At 43.3% G+C, this 22,864-nt stretch overlaps 4 protein-coding genes across 6 annotated transcripts; 2 read left to right on the top strand and 2 right to left on the bottom strand.

The window, feature by feature from the left end:
- The first annotated feature begins 227 nt into the window (after window positions 1-227).
- On the top strand, window positions 228-7,882 carry Mtp (microsomal triacylglycerol transfer protein). Of its 3 annotated transcripts, XM_076909589.1 has the most exons (6): window positions 228-294; window positions 1,870-2,025; window positions 2,422-2,445; window positions 4,073-4,266; window positions 4,962-5,615; window positions 6,021-7,882. In XM_076909589.1, exons 2-6 carry the CDS (start codon window positions 1,959-1,961, stop codon window positions 7,764-7,766), a joined length of 2,685 nt encoding a protein of 894 aa, XP_076765704.1. In that variant the 5' UTR covers window positions 228-294; window positions 1,870-1,958; the 3' UTR covers window positions 7,767-7,882. The 3 variants fall into 3 exon arrangements, with proteins under 3 accessions (XP_076765704.1, XP_076765713.1, XP_076765695.1); XM_076909580.1 differs by lacking the exon at window positions 228-294 and having other exon boundaries at window positions 1,800-2,025; XM_076909598.1 differs by lacking the exons at window positions 228-294; window positions 2,422-2,445 and having other exon boundaries at window positions 1,799-2,025.
- Window positions 7,883-8,754: 872 nt separating this feature from the next.
- Window positions 8,755-10,182, bottom strand: LOC143424161 (uncharacterized). Its single transcript, XM_076896062.1, has one exon. It carries the CDS (start codon window positions 9,919-9,921, stop codon window positions 8,905-8,907), a length of 1,017 nt encoding a protein of 338 aa, XP_076752177.1. The 5' UTR covers window positions 9,922-10,182; the 3' UTR covers window positions 8,755-8,904.
- Window positions 10,183-10,920: 738 nt separating this feature from the next.
- LOC143432566 (long-chain-fatty-acid--CoA ligase 1) lies at window positions 10,921-21,163 on the top strand. Its single transcript, XM_076909260.1, has 8 exons — window positions 10,921-11,262; window positions 11,806-11,929; window positions 13,229-13,565; window positions 14,029-14,497; window positions 17,153-17,443; window positions 18,957-19,178; window positions 19,474-19,791; window positions 19,923-21,163. The coding sequence occupies exons 1-8, from the start codon at window positions 11,188-11,190 to the stop codon at window positions 20,058-20,060; spliced, it is 1,974 nt and encodes a 657-aa protein (XP_076765375.1). The 5' UTR covers window positions 10,921-11,187; the 3' UTR covers window positions 20,061-21,163.
- Vti1a (Vesicle transport through interaction with t-SNAREs 1a) lies at window positions 21,134-22,547 on the bottom strand. The gene is made up of 4 exons (XM_076909285.1): window positions 22,315-22,547; window positions 22,124-22,182; window positions 21,561-21,908; window positions 21,134-21,465 (listed from the first exon to the last, which is right to left on the bottom strand). The coding sequence occupies exons 1-4, from the start codon at window positions 22,406-22,408 to the stop codon at window positions 21,307-21,309; spliced, it is 660 nt and encodes a 219-aa protein (XP_076765400.1). The 5' UTR covers window positions 22,409-22,547; the 3' UTR covers window positions 21,134-21,306.
- Window positions 22,548-22,864: the final 317 nt, after the last annotated feature.

The raw sequence follows: 22,864 nt of genomic DNA, 5'->3' as shown, positions 1-22,864 counted from the left end.
CGTACTGTGGACTTTCTTCGACATGCGTTGTTTGACTGAGTAGAAATCGTCATAGCTTTCCGTTCTCGATAGATAATACTCCTCGTGTGGTCGTTTTGGTGTTACAGTTTAGCTGGACAAATAACAAAGAGCAGCTTCGTATCGTGCAAGGAAGTGGAATAATGCGTTGATCTTAAAAATTCGTTCGTACTGCGAATACAATTTTCTTCTCTTTCATTTATCTTGAGAGAGTGCGAACAAAAGTAGTGCTGCTACGGTGAAAGGACGATGTTCCTTCAGATTTAACTTCAAAAGGTACGTCGTACTGTGTTTATACTTGATGATACATCCGTGTCTTTTTAACCGAGTTTAGCATTTGCCGAAAGAATGACAAGTATTCGAAGTGGCAGGAAAATTCGACGACAGTTAAATGCGTGTCGCAGTAAGTAGTTCAGCGCGTGTCAATGTAAAATGCTAGTGCTATGACCCCGCGTGAACTTTGCGGGCAAGTTTCAAGGTTTCTAAACAGCCTCGCGGTAAATTCAACATAGTTTATCTCATGCATTACATTGTGAAACATTTTATCCTATTCACCTATTGACTCTTGATAAAGTGACTACTAATTTAGTTAACAATATAACTCGTAAAACTGATCGCAAATTGTGGTTCAATGCAAAACTAAACGTGGAGTAAATGTCCAAAAGAAATGCAAATATTGTGGTAATATTGTATTATTTGTATGCAATTTATTCGGGAAGGCGGTAGACGATATACGCATATTATCGTTCTTTTTGCATAAATTACATTTGGTAAATATCCATCAACAACACACATGTTGCACTATAAAGGTACCAGTTTTAAAAAACATCGCAACTGAGTGGTGTTTCAGTTTTTTATTTTTTTATTTTGTATATACGCATAAAATATGTTACACTATTTGTATGACAATTATAATCTACACATTTTGTACGATTAATTAAAGATCCACCCGCAGATTTCAGCACACTATTCGATCACATCCATAAAGAAAAAGGAGAAATTAAAAAAAAACCGCGATTCCTATACTATCAGCCTGTTACGAGAAGTCGAGAGAGTTCTTTCGCCTCCTTGCGCAGATTCGTCACTTTACCAATGGACGTGCCGCCGTCTTAGACAGTGAACCAGCAACCATGTGAACATCGTCCAATTTCTGAACTCACCTAGCCAGAAACCACACCGACGAACATCCCCATGCTTAGTTCCCTCCCTTCCCCTCGCAAAAGCAATCTCGCTGGAGGAGGCTGGTATTACTTGACCGTGCAAAAGTGAAGCATCCGCGGCGCATGTGCAAGTAGATTGAGCAGACAAAAACCAGACACGACGTTCTCCGTTCTACAGTTCCGCCTGGTATTTTCGGCTGAGAAACTCATTGATTCTCATTAAAAAAAAAAAAACGATATAAAAATCAACAAACGGACACCACAATCCTGAATTGTGAGAAACTTTGCATTTACTCGGATGAAACAAATATTATCATGCTCCGTGACATAGATTTTCTCGATTTCATTTTCTTGCTTCAAAATAGAAGACATAAACATCTCTGATCTCTCTGTAACATTGTCCTGGTACAAATATTCGTAGAAATTTGAATTTTTCCAAAGTAATGGGAAAATTTCACGGTTCGCTGGTTTGGAGTATGAAGAATCCCTTAGATTTCGATCCCAACTGCTTCCGGGTAGATCACTTTTACTCGATCAAGCTGTACAGTGCGTTCTGGTGGTATCGTAGACAGTAGCGGGGTGGAAAGGGGGGGACGGTTCTGCGAAGAGGGGAGGGGAACATCAGAGACGGTCGCGGGGTTCGATAACGCCAGGCCTGGCCAGTCTAATTGCTCGTATTTACTCGCAAAAGGAGACGAGAACAGACACGGAGCTGCGTGGAAGACAGAAAGATCGGGGTAGTAGGCTGGAGGAAGGTCGTCCGTAAGGAACGAGCAAAGGATGGCCTGCCTTGAAACGCCGGTCACGACGCTCACCATCTCCCTCGTCTACCTTCTGGCGCTCTTCGGTGAGTTACCAGACAATGTTGGCCCGCCTGCTCTCGCGTCCGGATCTACCACAATTTCCCGCTACTTTCGAATCGTCCGACGGCTTCCAACGACTTCTTAATCTCGTCCGTACGAGCCGTTTTAAATGGTAGCCGCTGTCTCTCGAATGGAATCCGAATGGCACAGCGAACGAATCACAATTTCTTCTTCCGTACGATCTACGTTCTCGGTCCATTTTTGCTATTGCGCTTAGCTCGCATTTAACGATCGGAGCCGCAACCTTCGCGACTCTTTGTTCGCCTTTTCGACCTCGATTAAATAATTATTACACTTAGCAATAAAGTCGCGCACCATCGGTATCGCTTACCCCGTTGGAACGCTCTATTATTTCTAATTGGAATTCCTTTCTTTTCCAGGTTCTTACTGTCAAATGGCACCAGGTAAACTTAATTTTTTATTCTTTATTCGTATATATGCGTACAAGGAACTTTGGTAGATGAAACACCGACGAGATGATCGAAATAAGGAATAAATGTAATTAACTGGTTCGGTACGTTGCTACGGTAGAATATACCGCTGAGAGGGCTAGGTATAACACTCTGATTCTACTTAATGGCTCTTGTACGAGGTGCGGGAGAATTCGAGTTTGTTCCACGAGATAACTGATCTTGGGTAACTGAAGTAGTGGTGGTTAGGTATTCATGATTGGATCTCATTCCATCTCGCATGACTGTTTCCTCTTCGAGCGAAACTATATATACTACTTTATATAACTATGTACTTGTAGTTACATAAACTTTATACTATTCAGAAATACGAAACTGAATATTTTTTTTAGATGAAACTCTACTTATTAGAAAACTAATGTAAGAAAAATCATTTCCATTGGCTCGAAGAATACTATTGAATTAAAAAATTATTAGTTGAGAACCAAAGGGGATAATTGAATATTTCATCCAATTTAAAGACATACATATTCCGGTTATGATTATTTTCATGAAGTCTCTGTGTCATTGTCGAACAGATAAGGACGCACTTGAACTGTAAGAATGGCACTCTGTAGTTCGTCCCTTGGTTATTTAATTACAAGAACGGTGTTTCTGTCATTTCCGTGTCTTTGTCGTGTAGCAAGGACTTGTGAATTAACGGTGCCTCTTTGGACCTTGTATGTGTGCCTGGAGCATGTATAATTACATGTGTGCGTGCGTATACGTAAAAGGATGCCGCCACGTATGCATCTCGTATATACACCGCACCGTTTCCTTCGTCGCTTTTAGAAAACCGATCCAGCCTGTGACCATTCTGCGCACACACGCGCCTTGCACATCGTCTGACTTAAAAATGCCAGAATTCTCAGCTGTTCACTCGATTAAAATAACTAACGGTCCTATGGACTTGCTTCTTTATTATATTTAAATAATAACTAATCAGACTACGAGGACGAAGAGATTAGGGATGAGCAATACTTGACAACCAGTAACAAGAATTTGTCACCTTAAAAAGCATCATCTATACAACGATCACTACGCGACAAACCATCGCCAACTTCAAACATCTCCACCATCACTCGCACGTTCACTAACATCCACAACCCAAGCTCAAAATCACTGTCAAACTTTCCCCTCCCTCCCTTCTCCAGACCCCTTCTCCCTCCAGAGAAGAAAAAAAAAACGAGATCGTTTCGTAACTCCATAATCGCGGTCCGTAATCGTACATCCTACGCAGACAAACACGGGAGGGGTACACAAACATCGCTCGCACACGAGCGACCATCGACGGTTGCGGTATCAGCGATACGCGCGCAGACAGAGCCGACCTCTATCCTTCGTGTCTCATCGATTTAGACGAGCCATTCCGGAGTAACAATGTTTGTCAGTCGACGCGTAACTCCCGCCGGGTCGCATTCCAAAATTGACGCGCATCTCCTCGCCGCTTCCTCCTCGATCCCTGACGTCTCTGTTCGACGCGAGCGGGGCCACGAGGACGCGGTTCTCCCTTGATCTCTGAACTACGAGTCGCCACCGCGATTACCGATCATGGACTGGAAGGTGGTCGTGATTATTGCAGCCGTTGCCGGGGCCACCAGAAGCTGGAACGTTGGCAGCGGGCTGAAATACAAGCTGACGACGACCTGGCTGTTCAGCGAGGTCGCTCCCACGAAATCCAGCGGGGACGTTGGCTTCCGATTGACTGGCGAGCTGCACGTGATACCCGTTTGGCAGAGACTGGACGATCCGAATAGCTTCCTGCTGAGAGTCGAGGTAGGGACTGCTTCTCTATCGAAACCGAGCGATGGAATGCTTCGATCGAAAGGAAGCTGACTGTGTAACGAGAATCTAAATAGCTGCACGTGTTCCACGTTACGCGCAGCTATTCAGGGTTTGGTGTAGTTTGCTGACGCGTATTACAATAATTGAAGTCCGGATAGGTACGTTTAAATTTCTCGCGTTATCGATCAGCTTCGTTACACGCTGACACGCATTGAACTTCAAACCACGCATTTCATTTTTTGTGTAAATAGATACATTATCATAAAGTATGTTATGGTATCGTCGGTGGAAATTATTATCGGTATCGCGCGCACTGTGTGTATAGTTGTATACCAGATGCACGATGCAGTAATGCTTTTTAAGTATTGCGTGGCAAAAATATTATTCAAACGGTCCGTGATGTTTTTCGCTGACCTTTTACCTTCGTATGTATGTTTTTACAATCCAGCTATTTTTATAAATGACATGTTTATCAAACAGAGAGCGATAAGCGGGCAACCTTTCCTTGCGAGATTACAGCCCGTTTTGACAAATAGCGAACGCAGTTGACGCTATTCATACGCTTGTATGAATTTATCATTAGCTTTTTTAAACGTTATCATAAAGTTTCGGTTATTTAAACTTCGATATTAAATTCAGAACAATTTCTCAAAGTAACCGCCGTTACCGCTGACCATCTTCCACAGCTACAACAACCGCAGCTATGGATCAAGTCGCGGAGGGCGCCGGAACCAGAAGGGTTCATCGAGCACTCGTCCAGAATAAACGATCTCGCGACGAATCCTTTGCTGATGGTATGGAGGAACGGCGAGGTGCAGTCGATCTTCCTGGACGCCAAGGAGAGCGTCTCATCGGCGAATATGAAGCGTGGTTTGGCCAGCGTGCTCCAATACAGGGTGTTCGACAACGACATCCAAGAACGAGACGCGTCAGGCCTTTGCAACGTCACCTACCACTCTCTTGGCCCGAAAACCGTGGAGAAACGGAAGACGCACTGCGAGCAGACTACCCTGCCGCCGACTAAACGACATTCGAATCCAATATTCGGCGTGAAACTCGAGAGTGTTCGCACAGCGACTTACGAGCTCACGCAGCAGCTTTTGCCCAGCTTCGTACGCGAGAAGGAGAGGCACAGGATGATGCTGGCCGCCAAAATGGAAGTAGGGACCACTGTAACGTCCGAGAGAACGCTCGAACTGTTGCCCGGCACCATCAGCGCGAGAACTGTGCACGCTAACACCTTGAAGCAGGCTGTTGCTGCTGTGAGACCCGGGTGCAAGGAGACTGGCATCGAGCTGCAACTGGAACCGTCCACGTGTCCTGACAGTAGATGTCCCACGGTTAGTTTGAAGAATTTTTAACTAACTTTAGATATACCTAACCTTATCGTGGAACCTTTACGTTCACTATTTTGTTGCGTTTAATTTTATAACCCTCCTCAAGATTTTCTAAACGTTTCGTATCGATGCGGACGAAGCATTGTCGCCAAAATCAATAATGCAACATAAAGGCGGACCGGAAGACGTAAAATTATATTCGTCTGGATCAATAACTTGATTTGGCAAGTGCTTCCTGCTCTTTATTTATTCACTGCTGACCAATGGCAGATGGATAAGATTACGAAACTAAAATAATATATTTTCGAAAAATCGTTCGCATTTGCGAAACACTATCCTCAAACAAATTACGTAATTTCTAATTCCCAATCTTCTAATTTTGTCTACGTTTGCGATATCTAATTTCAGTTGGAACAAGTGATCGAGGAGAACCGTGGCTCCTTGGAGAACAGCGCGTTGGGCACAGGGAAGTCCGCTTCAGCGTTCCTTAAGTTAATAAGTCTAGTCAGATCAGCCTCGCCGGAAGAGCTGATCAAACTGTTGAAAAGCCCACGGTATCGTCAAGTCAAATCACAGCTACTGGACATATATGGCGCGGCATCGACTCTGGCAAGTCATCAGGCAGCCATGAAGATCCTTCAACACGACGACATAGGCGACGATACTGAACGATACCTTTGGAGCCTGTCCCTATCTCCAAATCCAAACGCGGACGTCGCTAAAAGTGTTCTGAGGCAATCAGAAGAGACAAACGCGAACGACAAGGTGTCGGAGACGATAGCCCTAACCGCAGCTGCGATGGCGCGCCATTTGCAATCCCCGACTGCCGTCGAGACTGCAAAGGTTAGCTTGGAAATCGGCCTCGACACTTGCACGGGCGACGAATGCAAATTAAAGTTCATCAGAGCTCTAGGAAACTTAAGAAGCAAGGTGACGATACCAACGCTGTTACAATACGCACAAAGTAGAAACCGAGCGCTGAATGTCGCCGCCTGGAAGGCGTTAGCAGCCATTCCCAGAAGCTCGATAACCGACAAAGTGAAAACGGTGGCTAAACGAACGTTCTACCAATTAGGTGGTCCCAAAAGAGATAGTAGCAGCAGAACTCTAGCCTTGGATATTATTCTAGAAACAAATCCATCAAAGGAAGACATTCGAAACCTGGTCGAATACTTAGCAAGCGGAGACTCTGCCTACGAGGTGCGAAAGTACCTCGCTCAACGTTTGGAGCAGCTGTCCGAAAAGGATCCCCAATTAGCCGAAAACTTGAACGACGTTTTGAGCACAGTAGGCCAGAATATCGTCAATTACAACGTGTTCTCGCAGGCGGGTCTAAGCACTGCGTTTACAAGGAATTTTCTGAGATCATCGGACAGCAATGGCTCACTGGTGACCGTTCAAGAAATTCAGTCAGGGTTGCTGAAGCGAGGAGTGGTCGACGTAGTGTATCAAGTGAAAGAACACGAAGAGGCACTGTTCTCTCTTGGGTTATTCGCAAGTGGCTTAGGAAGCTTCGTTTCTTCCAGCAACCAAGAGGACGATGGCCAAGACGAAGAATCACTAACAGCGGGAATGGGGCTGAGCTTCATGGGCGTTGGTATCAGACCGTTCATCTTCTTCTCTGGTAACGGAGAACTGATGGGCCACGTCTGGTCTGGCACAGCCTCTGAACGGACTCCAGCTTTCCAGGTCCTCGCTGCTCTTCACAATCACAACGAATACGTTCCATTGGCCTCGGGAATCGTGGCAGAGGTCGACGTCCAAGGTGCAGTTAGCTTCGACCTGGCTGGGCAGATACAGCTGAGCCTCTGGTCCAGGAACGCGCAGTCCCTCGTCGATCTGAAGACTGGAATCGTGATCCAGGGCGGGACGAAGGTGCGATCCGACTTTGTGCAGAGCATGGCCGAGTTCTCGATGACGATGGAACCGAAATTGGAGTTAGCCACCGACGTGGACTTCTCTGGTCCAGTTGTTCTCTGCATGAGACTCAACCAACCGGAGAACGTGGTGAAATATCGCGTATACAAAGTCGAGAGAGTGAGCGGAAGCAAGCACAAGTTGAGGAAAGCTAGGAGGATGAGACTGCACAATCCTGGGAAGTCTTATTTCTTGAACAGGAAGAACAACGAGATGTGCTCGACCGTGTTCAGTTAATTGTTAAAGACTGTTTATTGATGTTATCGCGAGACTTGAGAAAGTTTTCGAGAACAGTTACCGAGGATGGTACAATCTTTGTATTCTTTCTACGTGTGTTTCGTGTTGTTTATCGAGAGAGAAGAGAATCGCGAGTGTTGAATGAGACAAGGGTGCGTAGGTGTTTTTTCTAATGTGCATTTACCAATTACGAATGAGAGGAGTCTTGTTCCGATGAAAACGGTCGAAGTCATTCCAGTGTCGTCAGTGGGTTCATTTCATAATCTGATTTTTATTTAACTCTTTATGGTTCTATAGTGACTGCTTACACTCAAATTTATTTTATATTTTTTTTATACGTAAGTTCTGATAGAAGTGAGTGACATAGAGGGTGTTGCACAATCGAACGAGAAAATTTGATACCAGTGTACTTTACATCAGGGATGATAGCAATAATTCCAATAAGTGTACCGTTAATCCTTTATTAGAGTTTTCTTCAGAAGTAAATATTCTTAGATATATCTTTTCTCTCATAGATTCTCATAAATTTATATAATATTTCCGAATATTTATATGTCATATTTTTTTTATATTTTATCACAAACTATACCTTTAACATAGCTAATTATATTTATTTACCATTTCGAGACCAAATTTTCGTAAAATCTAATTAGAGCAACTTTAAGCGCGCAGAAAATATTTTTGGAAGATGATATTGGCAGATGGTCAAATTAATTAGTAATGAAGGGTTATACGCATATGGGATAACTTTGTCTCCATCATACGAGAACTATTATAATATATTTTATTATGTGGAAAACAAGATGCAAGACAGAGAAGAAACGAAGATCAAAACCTACATATTTTCCACTTTAAGCGGAGGAATTTAAATTCCCTCTTCGTAAAAATGTTCGAGACATTTCTACGCAAAGAAGAAATGAAAAAAATAAATCAACCGAGATATGCAAATGAAAAATCGCGCCTACTTTATTTCTACGAACCTGTCTCACGATTAACTTCCGTCAAAATTTGGAGAACGAAATCCAATTTACGCCAAGCAAAATGAAATTTTATTACGATTACAGAAGACTCATGGTTTGAGGAGAGAAAAACCTACACACCTTTCACACCATCTCCGAGCTATACATATCCAACACTTTCAACGACAACCACACTCGGCCACGACCATGTCCTCATACCCATATTGATAAGTCAAAGTCCCACTGGCATCCAAATACAGTAGACTAGTAGGCGCCAGTCTCGTTGGGACGCAACAAGCCCTTCCAACCGGTTTGTTTCTCCCATCGACACCCTGGAGAGCACCGTGCACCAACGTCTGCACGATCGCGTGTTTCGTGGGACTCAGGTGGTCTCCGAACGGATAGAAACACTTCCCCGAGCACTGATACGCCTCGTAGCCCGGGGGAGCAACGACCCATTCATCGTACGCGATCAGCGCGAAATCCACGTACAAGGAACGTCGTCTGCAATGGTTCTTGCGTCTTCTTCGAGGGCCCTCGTCTTCCTCGGACTCGTCCTCTTGAATGGAACGCCGCGGACGCTTCTTCCTCACCTTAGTGTAACTCAACAGCAAGATTGGGCCATCCCCACAGGGATGGTATCCGACTCTTCCATAAACTCGGAACCTGACAGTGGTACCACTCCTCGTGGCCACTGCTGAGGTAACGTTGAAGGCTCTCCAACTGTCGTCTCGCCTCGATTTGTACAACGCGGACGCGTTCGTGCGATCCACGTGCACTCTGAGGATGGAGCCAGCGATCCCAAGCAATTCGGCCACCTCGAGGGCTTCGTCTCGGTCCACTGGAGGCACTGAGAACACCAGAATCCTAGCCCCGTCGCTCGTTGGACTTGACACGTGGATTGGTTGCAACGCTCGAACTATGTCCACGTCCGATCTTCTGTGGTACAACTCCAGCATGTACTTGGACACGACACCTCGATACTTCCTGTGGATTCTGTCGACGGTTCTTCTGCTGGTTTTGTTCGAGAAATGGTGGAGAACGGACGGAGAAGAGGCTGGAATGGAGAGGTCGAACTGGATGGACGCTTTCGCGTGTACGGTCGATGTTTGCCAGGAAAGGGAGCCGGTCCTCCACAGCCCGTAGACGCAGAACGTTCCGACGAAGAGGACGAAGAGATAGTGGGTGGGATACATGTCGATGGAACGAAAACACGCGGGGTTTCGAACCGAAGTCGATCGAATTCGGCATCGAACTGGTAACGAATCCTTGGCTAGCGGGTGAGGCTGAAGGACCGCTTTTAAATAACCTCCAATAGGGAGGCGGGCAACTCGAAAGTGCTCCTGGAATGTCCTTATCGTCGACCGACTGCCACTCGATCTCCAGCTACCCCAGAGTGGTTGATATATGTTGAGTCTGATTACGTATGCTTTACGACCAACCGAACTAAAGGTATCTAGTCAATTTTCAGGGTTGTTTCTAATTGCGATAGAGGTATGAATAGAAGTACGTGGGACGTGTTGGATAATTCTGAGGACATTTTTTCGATAAACAGAGATCTGAAAGTACACTTGCATCGATAAAGTCTCTCTGAGAATACAAGATAAAATACACTCGACTTACTGGCTCACCAAAATAGATTACACGTATTTATAGGAACGAAAAAAAATTCCATCAAAATATTTCCATCCATTCCCCGCTCTTAACAAAACAAATGATAACATCGCGCTTCTAATACCCGCGCGGTTACACCAGCTCTCTATCATAGCAATCACAACAGACCGCTCGCCGTAAATCAATCTTAATCCACTTAAACCTCGCCACGAGGCAATAGAAACGATCGAGCAGAGAGTGTACGTCCACGAGCGTCAAATCCCAATCAACATCTAACGTCGCGGTCGGAGCGTCAAGCTTACCGTGTTTCGTCGAACGATCGCCGAGTGACTCGAACGACGACATAAATCGCGACGGTAACGATCCTCTGGTAGGTGTACGTGGACAGGTTATCCATCGGTGCGCGCGATAATCCGAAGCGAACGCTTTCAGGCAGCTTGTCCGACGTCAAAGTCCGATGTTGATCGATTTTTTTTACGGCTGGCGATCATCCAACAGGTTCGGTGGCTGTCGAGGACGACGCTCGCACCACCAGCGGTCCACTATATTTAAATATAGTCGAAGATCGTCGTAGAGAGGATGGACGAGACGCGGCTAGTCTTATGCGCGAGCTACTGATAGCAGCCGCTCCTCTCGGTGGAGCAGCGTCAGTAGCGATTCTGACAAGCGAAGTGACCGAGGAGGCGACGTCCAACGACGCAGAGGTGCCGTGCCCGTACGGGCCCCTCGCGTTTCGACCGTGCATCGTTCCAATACCGAGCGAAATCATCGCCTAAAGAGGACCCCGGGCGTCAGGCTCGTGCAACGGGCCTCTACTGTGCAACCGTTCGCTCTGCACCCTGCGAGATATGACGTCCAGTTGTTTCTCCCCGCCGCCCATTCGAGCACCCATCGATCTCAACGATCAATCCGACACAGTAAAGGTGGAGTGTCTTCATGGATATATTCATTAATCGGTGAATCGGGTCGCCATTGCGTTTTTTCATCCTCCGAGGAAGATACGGAAAGTACGGGAAGTATGCTAGGTGCCATCGTGGACGCTTAGACTGTTTCTCATGATTTAGCGATTCGCGTACGGCTAGAGAAAAGGAACGTTCTGATGAAATTCACGGGCGCGCGGCTGTGTGGGTGGGCAGACTAGTTGCACAAGCGACTTGGCGACGTCGAGGCATCCCGTGACCATCGATGGACGAGAAAACCACGGGGAATTGGGCTCGTGCGACGCTTTCTTTACTCTCTCGCCGGGATTAGGCGAGGCGCGAGGCGAGCACGGTCGGCACTTAGCACTTTCCCATTGTGTTTCCGCGGCGTGCAATATATACCTGTCGCGCGTCGTTGCTCGCTATACTTAGATTTGCACTTGGCAATTCTCTTACGTAACGATCGAGGGGACCGGGGTACGTATAGCTGCGGGCCGTCGTTTCACGTGAGAAAAAACGCGTGTGTGCGTGTGCGTGTGCTTGCAGGGTACCGACCTGATCAAAGTGTCCAGGTTTTATAAGGACAGCAAGGAGGGAAAGTTTGTCAGCTACATACACGAGGACACGAGGACCCTGTACGACGGTTTCCGGAGAGGCGCCAAGGAGTCCAGTAAGTCTCACCACCGACTGACTCCTCCGGGGGTCACGCCAACGCGCGTTCGCGTTCGCGTTTTAAATAAACGGGACCTACCGAGCATAATGCACCCGTTTGGCAACTGGCTACGTGGTCACGTTCGAATGACCAGCGGCGCGAGCCGCGAACGAGTCTGGCTAATAACCACCGCGGCTACTGACTTTCTCGGTTCATCTTCTTCTTGTCCATCCCGTTGAGTAACGCGGCGAACCTGTTCTATTTCATTCGCGACGAATCCCACCTTTCGCTGACGCAACCCACGCTTGATGTGGGACACCTGCGGTCGGTGGAAACGGCGGGGTAGTTACGGTGATGGATAAATTTGTTCTTGGCGTACATTTCCGTATCGTACAAGTTTGTGACGCGGAGTATGGTGACCTAGGGGTGGGTACAACCCCTTCGCAATGTGCGAGGAAATGCAGAAGGAAAGAATGAACAGATATTCCAGGATGAGGGTATATAAATCGCAACGAAATTACCAATCTCCCCTGAATTACACTGCGTATGGGACAAGTCACACCAACCAGATTCGTTAAGTTCGTGATTGCACGTCAAAACAAGTATGTAATAAAAGCCACGAGAATCTCAAATATTTTGACGTTTCCTTTAAGCGCTCCAAACACAAAATAGAACGATCACTTAAAAGCCTATCAATCATTTCTCGCAGAAGAAGATATTACACTTCCCTCCGACAGGCACGCTTAACGCAAAGCCATTACCGTCACACCTATCATACGAACCATCGTCCGCTCCAACAGATCCTTCACGCAACATTATCGTCCTTTTTCCCGACAGTTTCGTATCTTCTCCATCGAATTAACCGATCCTCGCCTTGGCATTAAACGAAAAACCAGTTGGCGCGCGGCGGCAATTAGAATTCCTGAGGCAATTCGAAGCTCGAAAATGCGCGCTTCCTCGGCCGGTTTGCCGTCAAAATCATTAGGCCACAGTTTTATTGGACGCGTGCTCCGTGGAGTCGTTTCCCTGGCAAATACCCGCGAGATATTCTTCAAAGATGCACGGTTACAGTGTTCGCGAATTAAAGGTACTATGTAGGAAACCTCCTGTGCAAGAAGTTTATTTATAAACGAGAATGAACCAAATACTAGAGTATCAAATACGACTTCGGTGCCTACCGAGTCGATTGAGAAATTTTTCGTATATTTTAGATTATCTGAGTGTAATACATTCTCAATAGAGTCAGGGGATGCATTTACAAGTATAGAAACTTCATCGAATTGATTCATGCTTCTGGATGATCTTCCCAATACGCAGATAACGGCCCCTGTCTCGGCTGGCGGGATGGACCAGACAAACCATACCAATGGATCCACTACAACGAGACGTTGCTCAGAGCGAAGAACTTCGGTTCTGGTCTGGTGTCGTTGGGATTGGCACCAGGATCCCAGACACTGATAGGTTTATACAGTCAAAATTGCCCAGAATGGATCCTAACCGAGCAGGCTTGTTACACTTACTCGTTAGTGGTAGTGCCTCTGTACGATACGTTAGGTCCTGATGCCTGCGCCTTCATCATCAAACAGGCTGACATCAACATAGTCGTCGTCGAGAACGATAAGAAATGCAACTTGCTGCTCGACAAAGCACCCAGGTAAGTGGCAAGATTTGTTTATTGTTTTGGTCCACTTGAACTTTCGAAAGAGTTCAAAGTATTTGAAGGGGAACTTTGTAATTTGCAACGTTGCTATCCTAAATCGAATTGGACAACCATTACTCGTGCATTGAAAAAAGACTAGAACGAAGGTACAGTGTTACGATGGAGTTTCGAACCAATGGTCGTACAAGTCGCGATCTTAATTACCAGAGAACGCGATGCTTGGTGCGTCGCGGTGGCAGCATGCCACGAATGAATATAGACGCTTTTTCTGCAACATCGATGCGAACACGATTTACAAATCTCGCGCTGTATTCGAGGCAAATTTAAACATTCCCGTGCAATGTCCTGAGACGTTTGGCACAACGAAGTAACGTGACTTCTTATTAGAGATTCAATAATTTAATATCACGGAAAAATTTGACAGACTCAACCATTTCGTACCCCTTTCTGAACCCAGGTGCCTGAGGAAAATGGTGGTGATAAAGGAAATAAAACAGACGACGACCCAAAGGGCGAAGAACCGGGGCGTGGAGTTGCTGAAATTCGAGGACGTGGAGCGGCTAGGCGCCCAGAAGAACCACCCCGAGGTGCCACCCAAGTTGAACGACCTATGCACGATATGTTACACGTCAGGTACCACAGGATGGCCGAAGGGTGTGATGTTAACCCATCAGAACGTGATGGCGGGCGTCAGCGCGGTGCTGTTGCAGTTGGGCGAGCACAAGCCCTCGTACAAGGACACGATGATCAGCTTCTTGCCCCTGGCACACATGTTGGAACGTTGCTGCGAGAACGGCATGTACATGGTGGGCGGGTCCGTGGGCTTTTACAGCGGTGACATCAAAATGTTGTCCGAGGATATGAAAGCCTTGAGGCCTACCGTGATGCCAGCCGTACCGAGGTTGTTGAATCGTATGTACGACAAGGTAAGTGTACTCTCGCTCGTAGAGATCGTACCCTCTAATACCATATCGCAACGAATGCATCGTGGAAGAATTTGCTTTCGAAAGAGCGATCGCTCATTAAAAAAATAACAGTTCCCAAGAAACGATCATCGAACCAGAATATTCTACACGAGTGAATTCGCGAAATTTTATTTATCATTTCGAAACGAACAGCGACGGGTGAAGCGATATTTCTGGCGATCGAAATTACCGTAAAATCAGAAGTCGGAAAGCCTATTTTCGAGTGCACTGATCGGGACGCAAGGACGGACGAGGCGTCGCGGCAACCCGTAGGAAGTCGCGTTCCACGGAAGTCGTGGAATCCGTTCGTGACTCCTTCGCCACGGATGAGCGACGATCTACGAGCACCGCGGATATTTTTACGCTTGACGAGGCGTCGATGCGCGAGAATACGCGTCAAGTAATTTGTTCCGGGAGGGCAATTTATCGACGCACCGTCCGTGTAGAACGGTTAACGGATTTCCACTTGTGCCTGGTGGCTGAAAATAATTTGACGAATTCGCAGATCGCGTCAGTCACGTTGAAATTTTGACAGACAGCTGCATTAGCGAGATTGTCCAGACCCCGTCCCCTTCCGCGAGCGTCTTCTACATCGGCGCTCGTGACCGGAATAATAAGTCCTCTTTCATCTCTATCTATAAGTGCAGGGTTATCTATCTATTTGAGAACTTGCATATCGAAAAACAGATGAGAATGGCAACAACAAGTACGCGTACTCTCGCTGCTACAAACATACGTCGATACAAGTTTAAAGATTCGCTGAAGCTAATAGGGGAACGAAAAAAGATGATATAACTAAAAACAAAAAAGTGTATATCGTTGCGTTAGCGTTGATACAAATATTTTGATAGCAGACTTTGTTTTGATGAACGATCAATCGTTTCACAGATTTATAACCTGTTAACTCTTATATGATAACATAAAAACAGGACGTCAACGAGCTATAACTGTTTCATCATACGATCTGAATTCATGAACCTGATAGTTCGAGTGTCGTTAATTATATCTACTGATTTGTTAATTTTCTTGTCAAATTCTGTGCTCTCCGAAAGAGACAGAATCGTGGTTACAGTGCAACGACACATTTATTAAGATCAATGTTGCGCGATATTCTCTGAAGCAACACCAGCGAACGTTAATCGGGACTGACAGGGATGGCACGACGAAACAGGTGGAAGCAATCCCATCTGCTGCTGTAACCCTGAAATCCCGAATGAATGGGATTCGCACATTCCGTGTGACTGTTATAAATCCACGTATCAAATTGTTTACGTTAATACGCTTGCCTTTCGTGCTCGTGTGTATACAGGGCGTAAATCAAATGGTGCGCGACAATTTGTTAAAGAGAAATGTGCTGGCATGCCGTGGCAAAAGTCAAGTTCACGCGACATAAGTTCAACGCAAAATATCGAGTTCATTTATTATTTGATGGTGTAATTTGTCGGAGTCTAACACGGTGATTACTGCTTTCGATACGCGTTCTTAACTTATAATCCGAGCAAACACACGTGACTCTGTTCTGTTCTTGAATTCGCTACGCGTAAACATATCCGCAAAAATAGCCCGGTGGCACGATTTTATTTAGAACCGTAAATGAATGCAACAGCTGAAAATTCACACCGCTGACCAGTAAACATTCAATATTTTCATCAAATTTTAAATGAACTTGGGAATATTTCTTTCTTCTTCCAAACTCTTCGAATTTCTCTCATTTGACACATTTATCGAGTTTCATACAATTTTGAAACATTAGCAATATATCATGTTTCGCAATATTCAGAAATGTGTGCAAACGATGTGTGAAACTACAAAATCCATAAAACTGGTGTACTCGAAAACTACTCCACTCGAAAGCATGTTTTGTAGCAACTCGTTTATGTATGCGAGTAAACAACATCTGCTCGTAGAAATGATCCACTCAACCGATCTCTTCGTTAGACAAAACCACCGAAAATCATTTTCAAACAAACCATGAAAGCACGCTTGAAATCAAATTTCACTCATGAACGAGGCTAAATCGTTTGAAGAAACGTCAGAATGATTCATCTCGAACCTAAATGCTTTTTCCGCAAAATCGCGATCGATGAATCGATCGTTCGAAAAGCAATGCTATAGCAATCACAACCTTCGTGGAAACCGACGTCTATTCACCGATGTCTACAATCGAATACGGACTCGTACTATTAGATACCTCTGTATCGACTAAAATAGCCACTGTCTTTCAAATGCGTAGGAATTCCTCGCATAGTTGAACTTCTAACTCATCTTGAATAGCCACAGAGCACTTTGTGTGCCGTTTCTGAAAGCTGACTACACCTTATGGCACGTAGTAATACCGATTCACTGATTCAACTAGCGCTAATGGTTTATTCTCAAGGATAACGACCCTTGCGATTGGCAGGGATCTCCTCCCATGTTTATAAGTTCTAATAAATCCCGTAGGAATGTATTGGCGATCCGTATGCTCGTCGCAGAGTCTGTTGGTTCTACGCTTGTGCGACCACGATTTCAATCGACGGTTGCCAGCGCACTTTGCGAAAACACAGCCACCAAGCTGGTCCACTTGATCAGCCGTGTTAAATATAGAAGGCATAGTCACCGATCGACGTTTTGCAGGTCCAAACTGAACTTCGAAACTCGTGTTTGAAGAGGCTGGTGTTCAGCCTGGGCATGCGGGCGAAGGAGGCGGAGATAAAAAAGGGGATCATCAGGAACAACAGCTTGTGGGACAAATTGGCCTTTGGGAAGATCAAGGAGTCGACGGGGGGACGGGTCAGGCTGATGGTCGTCGGTTCTGCCCCATTGGCGGGAAACGTGCTCACGTTCACCAGATGCGCCCTTGGTTGTTTGGTCGTCGAGGGATATGGCCAGACGGAGTGTTGCGCGCCGATCACCCTTACTGTTCAGGTTGGTTCGATTGAACGTACACAATTTTGCGGATTTTACGAATTTCAATGACGTGTTTTGTTCACACGCGAAATCGTACTGCTGAAAGCGAGTGTCGATGTTGACACGAAAACTTGGATCGCTCATATGTGTCATTTAACCGTGTCTTACTCGAGTAATGTTGTATGTGTAGCCAGCGATATGCAAAGAGAGGAATATACGTGGTATATGTTAACAGACATTTCAGCACGAAGCGGATACATAAGTAGCCGCGTCTCAGCGAAAGAGCCGGTCAATAAACGCTCCGTAAATAAATCGCTCGTGTATCTGCTGAGTTCGAACCGTGTTATATGGACTTCATCGAGCTAGAAAAACAAGCTACGCTGTATTAAAAAATAAATTAATTGAAGGCTACTATCCTTTGACCCGCAAATAGATTGTGATTTGACTTCAATTGTAGATGGTTGTCGCAAATAATCTCCTTCAAGATTTCCGATTTTATAATATATACCGACTAGAAGTACATATTTGCCTCTTTAAGAACACCAACCGAAGGTATGCGCGTATCGCGTGAGAAGTGAAGATTATTCAATTTCGATCGAGGACTAACGATCAAGCGACGCGCATGGTCACTATTCTTGGCATATTTGTAGATATCGATGTTCCTAGACGACAACGCTGGCCATTATTTATATGCGACCAGTGGTATACGTATTTGTGGCGAACGCGTTGGTAAGCAAAAAATTTGCAACCACGCGCCAAAACACGTGGCATGGAACGTTAGTTGTACAATCGACTGTGCGAATACGTATACATACGCGAATGTGCAATTACTGTAAAATGTTGCATCGTTCCCTGCACAGTCGCCAATTGTTGCATTGATTTATTTAAACCTGAATGCTCCATAGTATTCTACCGTTTCGATGGACTGATTATCTCCTGTGCCGTATCCATCGAGGTACGGAAATTCGTTAAAGAACATTTTGTCAGTGTCGCGAAACGTTGAGTAATTGTGGAAAATAAATAATTGTAGAATTTGGACTGACAACGAGTCGCTCTATTTAAAATGTGTTTTCAGCACGTGTCGTGAACGACGCTTTAATATGATGTATGGATAAATAAGTAAATGCTGCGTTCAATATGAGTTATATGCATATAAATTAAACTAGCTGCTTTTAGCTTGCAATTTCCTTTTTTTTTGTGAACTATTATAGCAGAAATTGAAATAAATCGGTATAATACACGAGCGTTTCAATGTTGCGAACTAAATTCTATTATGTGGTAGATTTTCCATTTTGGAAACTGACTATTCAATTTACGTAATGCATATTATATAACGGTTCAACAATATTTGTAGCGAACGCTTCCAATATTTACGAGACATTGGCCGGAATGAATTTTCAATTCTCAAATCTATTTTTACCACGAATTTTCAATTTGAGAAAGCAGTGGAATTTTCAAGATAAAAGTGTAAGAAATATTTCTCGTACCTCGTAATGAACGTCTTGTGTACCGTTTCTCATTGTTATTATAGGGTGACCATGTACCGGAACACGTAGGACCGCCAGTACCGTGTTGCTGCATTAAATTGGTGGACGTTCCGGAAATGGAATACTTTGCCAACAAGAACCAAGGTGAAGTGTGCGTTAAAGGCACCAACGTTTTCGTGGGATATTTCAAGGATCCCGAAAGAACTGCTCAAGTTATCGACGAATTTGGTTGGCATCATACCGGGGACGTTGGCATGTGGTTACCTGTAAGAGAACAAAAAATACAATTAAATATTTGTACCTTGGGGGTGAATTAGTATTTATAATTTTTTTCTTTTTAATATTGAGCTAAAAAAACTTTTTCCAATATACAAAAACACAATTATCACTAAATCTTCAGATTTGGTTTAACTCTAGAAGGTACAGTTCCTTTTTTACGACCAACTATTTATCAATTCATTATTTTTCCTCATAAATAAAACTTCTATCATTTTTATACTATTTTCACTATTTGAATTGATATTTTGCCAGTGAATAACGAGAGAATATTCTTTTTTGCAGACAGGAGCGCTTAAAATAATCGATCGAAGGAAACACACTTTTAAACTTTCGCAAGGAGAGTACATAGTTCCAGAAAAAATCGAGGCTATTTATTTGCGTAGTCAATACGTCCATCAAGTGTTCGTTCACGGAGAATCATTGAAATCTTGCGTCGTAGGGATAGTAGTACCAGATGTAGATGTTGTAAAGTGTTGGGCAGTGGAGAATGGAATACCAGGTACGCTAAGCGTATTATGCGCTAATCCACAAGTCAAACAGTTGATCATGGACGATATGCTCGCATGGGGAAAAGAAGCTAGTCTGAAGTCTTTTGAACAGGTGAAGAAAAACCTTCTATTACTATGGCATTAAGAAATACTTTAATTTCTATTCTAAAACATTGAGTCCTTTAAATAAGCGAATGTAACTAAGATTAACACTAAAATTTTATCGTTTCCTTGGTATACCAGGTGAAAGATATTTATTTACATCCGGATCCGTTCTCCGTGCAAAACGGCCTCCTCACACCAACATTGAAAATGAAACGGCCTCAGCTGAAGGAGTATTTCAAACCACAGATAGATGATCTCTATCGCAGTTTGGGCTGATCAGACTGAACATCGATTTCGATTCTGTTTTCATTACTATTGGGAACAGCACCGTGAAGAAGATACATTCGCGTCGCATTCACAGAGAAATCACTTCCATCCTCTGAATACTCGTTACCTTCCGCGATACTTTTATTATATATCATTTTTTTCATAATTACATAGTAACACAAAAAAATGAAAGGAAAAATCATCGTTTAGGATATCAAAATAATCGACAACATAACAATAAAATCAATTATTAAGCGCGTCTGACTTTCTCTTATCTATGGTCATAATTCGATACTTCTCATCTGTATTTACAGTCTTCTTCGTTTCCCTACCCTCGTATTTTGATACAGATTATTATCGCTTTTACGAGTCATCTGACAGTCATATTATAGATGTATATTTTTATTGATAACAGTACTGTATCTCGGAGTCAGATTAATCCAGGTCGATACTTGAATTTTCAAGAAATTGCCTCGAACGAATGCACAAACACTATTTTCGTATTCTTGCTTTTTGTATTACTTTGATGCGTAGAATCATCTTATAAGTTGTTTAGCATTTGCCGAATATCCGGTATTTGGAAACATTATTAAACTTATTTATATAAGTCAGCTTTGAATAAAAAAATTAGATTAATCTGGATCTGAGGTACAGAATAATTAATTGAACTGTCAATTACAATTTAGTACGAAGTATAAATATACTTTAACAACATATGTAATATTTATTTCCGTAAAATGCAATCAAGCAAACGTGCGAAATGTAAAGCAAACTTATGATTTACATAATAAACAGATTGCACAAACGGACAACTTGAAAGGTAGTGAAGGTGATATTCTGGATATTTTCAAACGTTTTAATAAATTCCGCTTGTGGAACAATGCTCGCTGACAACACGCCGTTGACCAGCTGAACTTTTTATAATTACATACTAATATTATATTAGAACTTTTCCCTCGCTGCTTGGCGGCATTCCGTCAAAAATTTAAGCGTCTCTTGGTGTGTAATTACGCAAGATCTATATTAAGTCAATAGAAACTATTGGTTACAATTACAGAACAACATTAAATGCTCCAAACAAGTGAAAAGATTAATAAAAGGTTATAATGCGATATTCCTTTGACATACAATTTAATAATTCCCCAGCACGAACCTTATATTCGATAATCATAACACCAAAAACTCATTGACAATGAGTAATAAATATAGCTCCTGAACCAATATCCTAACCGAAAGGATTATTCTAGTCGTGTCTTTAGCTTTTAGATTTAAAACTATAGTATATGACGACACAAGCAACGATTATGAGGGTTAATGTTACTGCGGCTAAAATAATTCTTTGTTGAAGGCTTCTGAAAATCATCCCTGAGAGTAACCTTGAACCACGTCCCAGTTCTGCATCTGTGTCTCTTAACTAGAAATAATAAAATAAATTAAAGTCAGTAATAACAAAAAGAATTATACACACAAATTTAAAGAAAATTGCATAATTTAAAATTTGTATCCTACTCTTGCCCTCCCTTTCTGAATCGTTTCTCTTTGTTCGTGTAGTTCCTTTAAAACCTGAGAACCAATTTCTTCTGTTTCTAACACCATTCGATATCCATTCTGTAAAGTCCTTCCTGTGCGATCTATTCGTTCCGAGGTATCTAGCAATCTTTTTTTCTGATCTTCCGTAATATTATTCTCCCATGAATCTTCTCTGCTTATTTCAATACTTTCATCCTTTGGCTTTTTGGCTGATTGAAATTCTTGCGTCAATCGTTTCAATTCTGCTCTATGACTTTCCACACGACCGCGCAAGCGGTCGCGAGCTGCACCATTCACCCCACGAACCTCCAATTCAATTTGCTCAAGCTAAAACCAATTAAAATATAACCCCTAGTGTATTGACATAAGTTATGTTCCTCTGCCTCAATAATCTCAAATAAGAATTGTTAAAGTAAAAGTAAGTAGATAGGAAATCAATTCTAACCTTAAACTGAAAGATAAGCTCATACGAGATTTTAACTAATTCGAAAATTTCATTCTAAAATTAGATTAATAAGGAAAAGATACATATTTGCCGTTACCAGTTCTTGAGCTTCTTCGATTTGCCTGTCCACATCTTGAATACACGCTCTTTTATCACCTGTAAATTACGTCACGTCTATTGATTATTGTTGTTTAATAATGCCAGAGAATAGATAGGATACAGTTGAAACATAATGATCAGTGGCTCGCAATGAAACGATCACTATAATTTGGTTTTACTTGTACTTACTGCCGCTTTGCGTTCTTATTCTTCCAATTTTTGCAGTAATGTCAGCTGTCAAAACGGCGTATTGTTGCTCATAGTTGTCAATGAGCGACGCCATCTTGAACCTATTTCCATTGGAAACGTTCACTATATGCAATCACTATGCACTGAATCACTTATTGTAACTGTGTTCTGAAATCAGCTGACGAGAAGAAAAGACGCATCTTGTGTGACACTTTTTCCCAATAAAAAGGGAAATAAGAATGTATTAACAATTGCACTCACTTTATCTTTACATTAACAACGTTATAATTGTAGATCCTGTTAACATTCAATTTAAAAAGATAATGAGGATAAAATGGAGATAAAAATAAAACACGGAATAACTTTATTATTATACATAAATTTTCTTTATCTTTTATACATATGTACGTACACGTGTTCACATATGCGTACAGATAAATCTAACGACGAACACAATCAATCGCATATATTTAAGATAGCTATAAATTATATACATATATATTACTCTTATATAAATTTTTCAAAATATGCATGCAACATCCTAAAATTT

This window comes from Xylocopa sonorina, chromosome 1, assembly GCF_050948175.1.
Source record: "Xylocopa sonorina isolate GNS202 chromosome 1, iyXylSono1_principal, whole genome shotgun sequence".
Taxonomy (NCBI): Eukaryota; Metazoa; Arthropoda; class Insecta; order Hymenoptera; family Apidae; genus Xylocopa; species Xylocopa sonorina.
The sequence above is the reverse complement of the archived record's forward strand: the minus strand, read 5'-3'. Positions and strand labels throughout refer to the sequence as shown.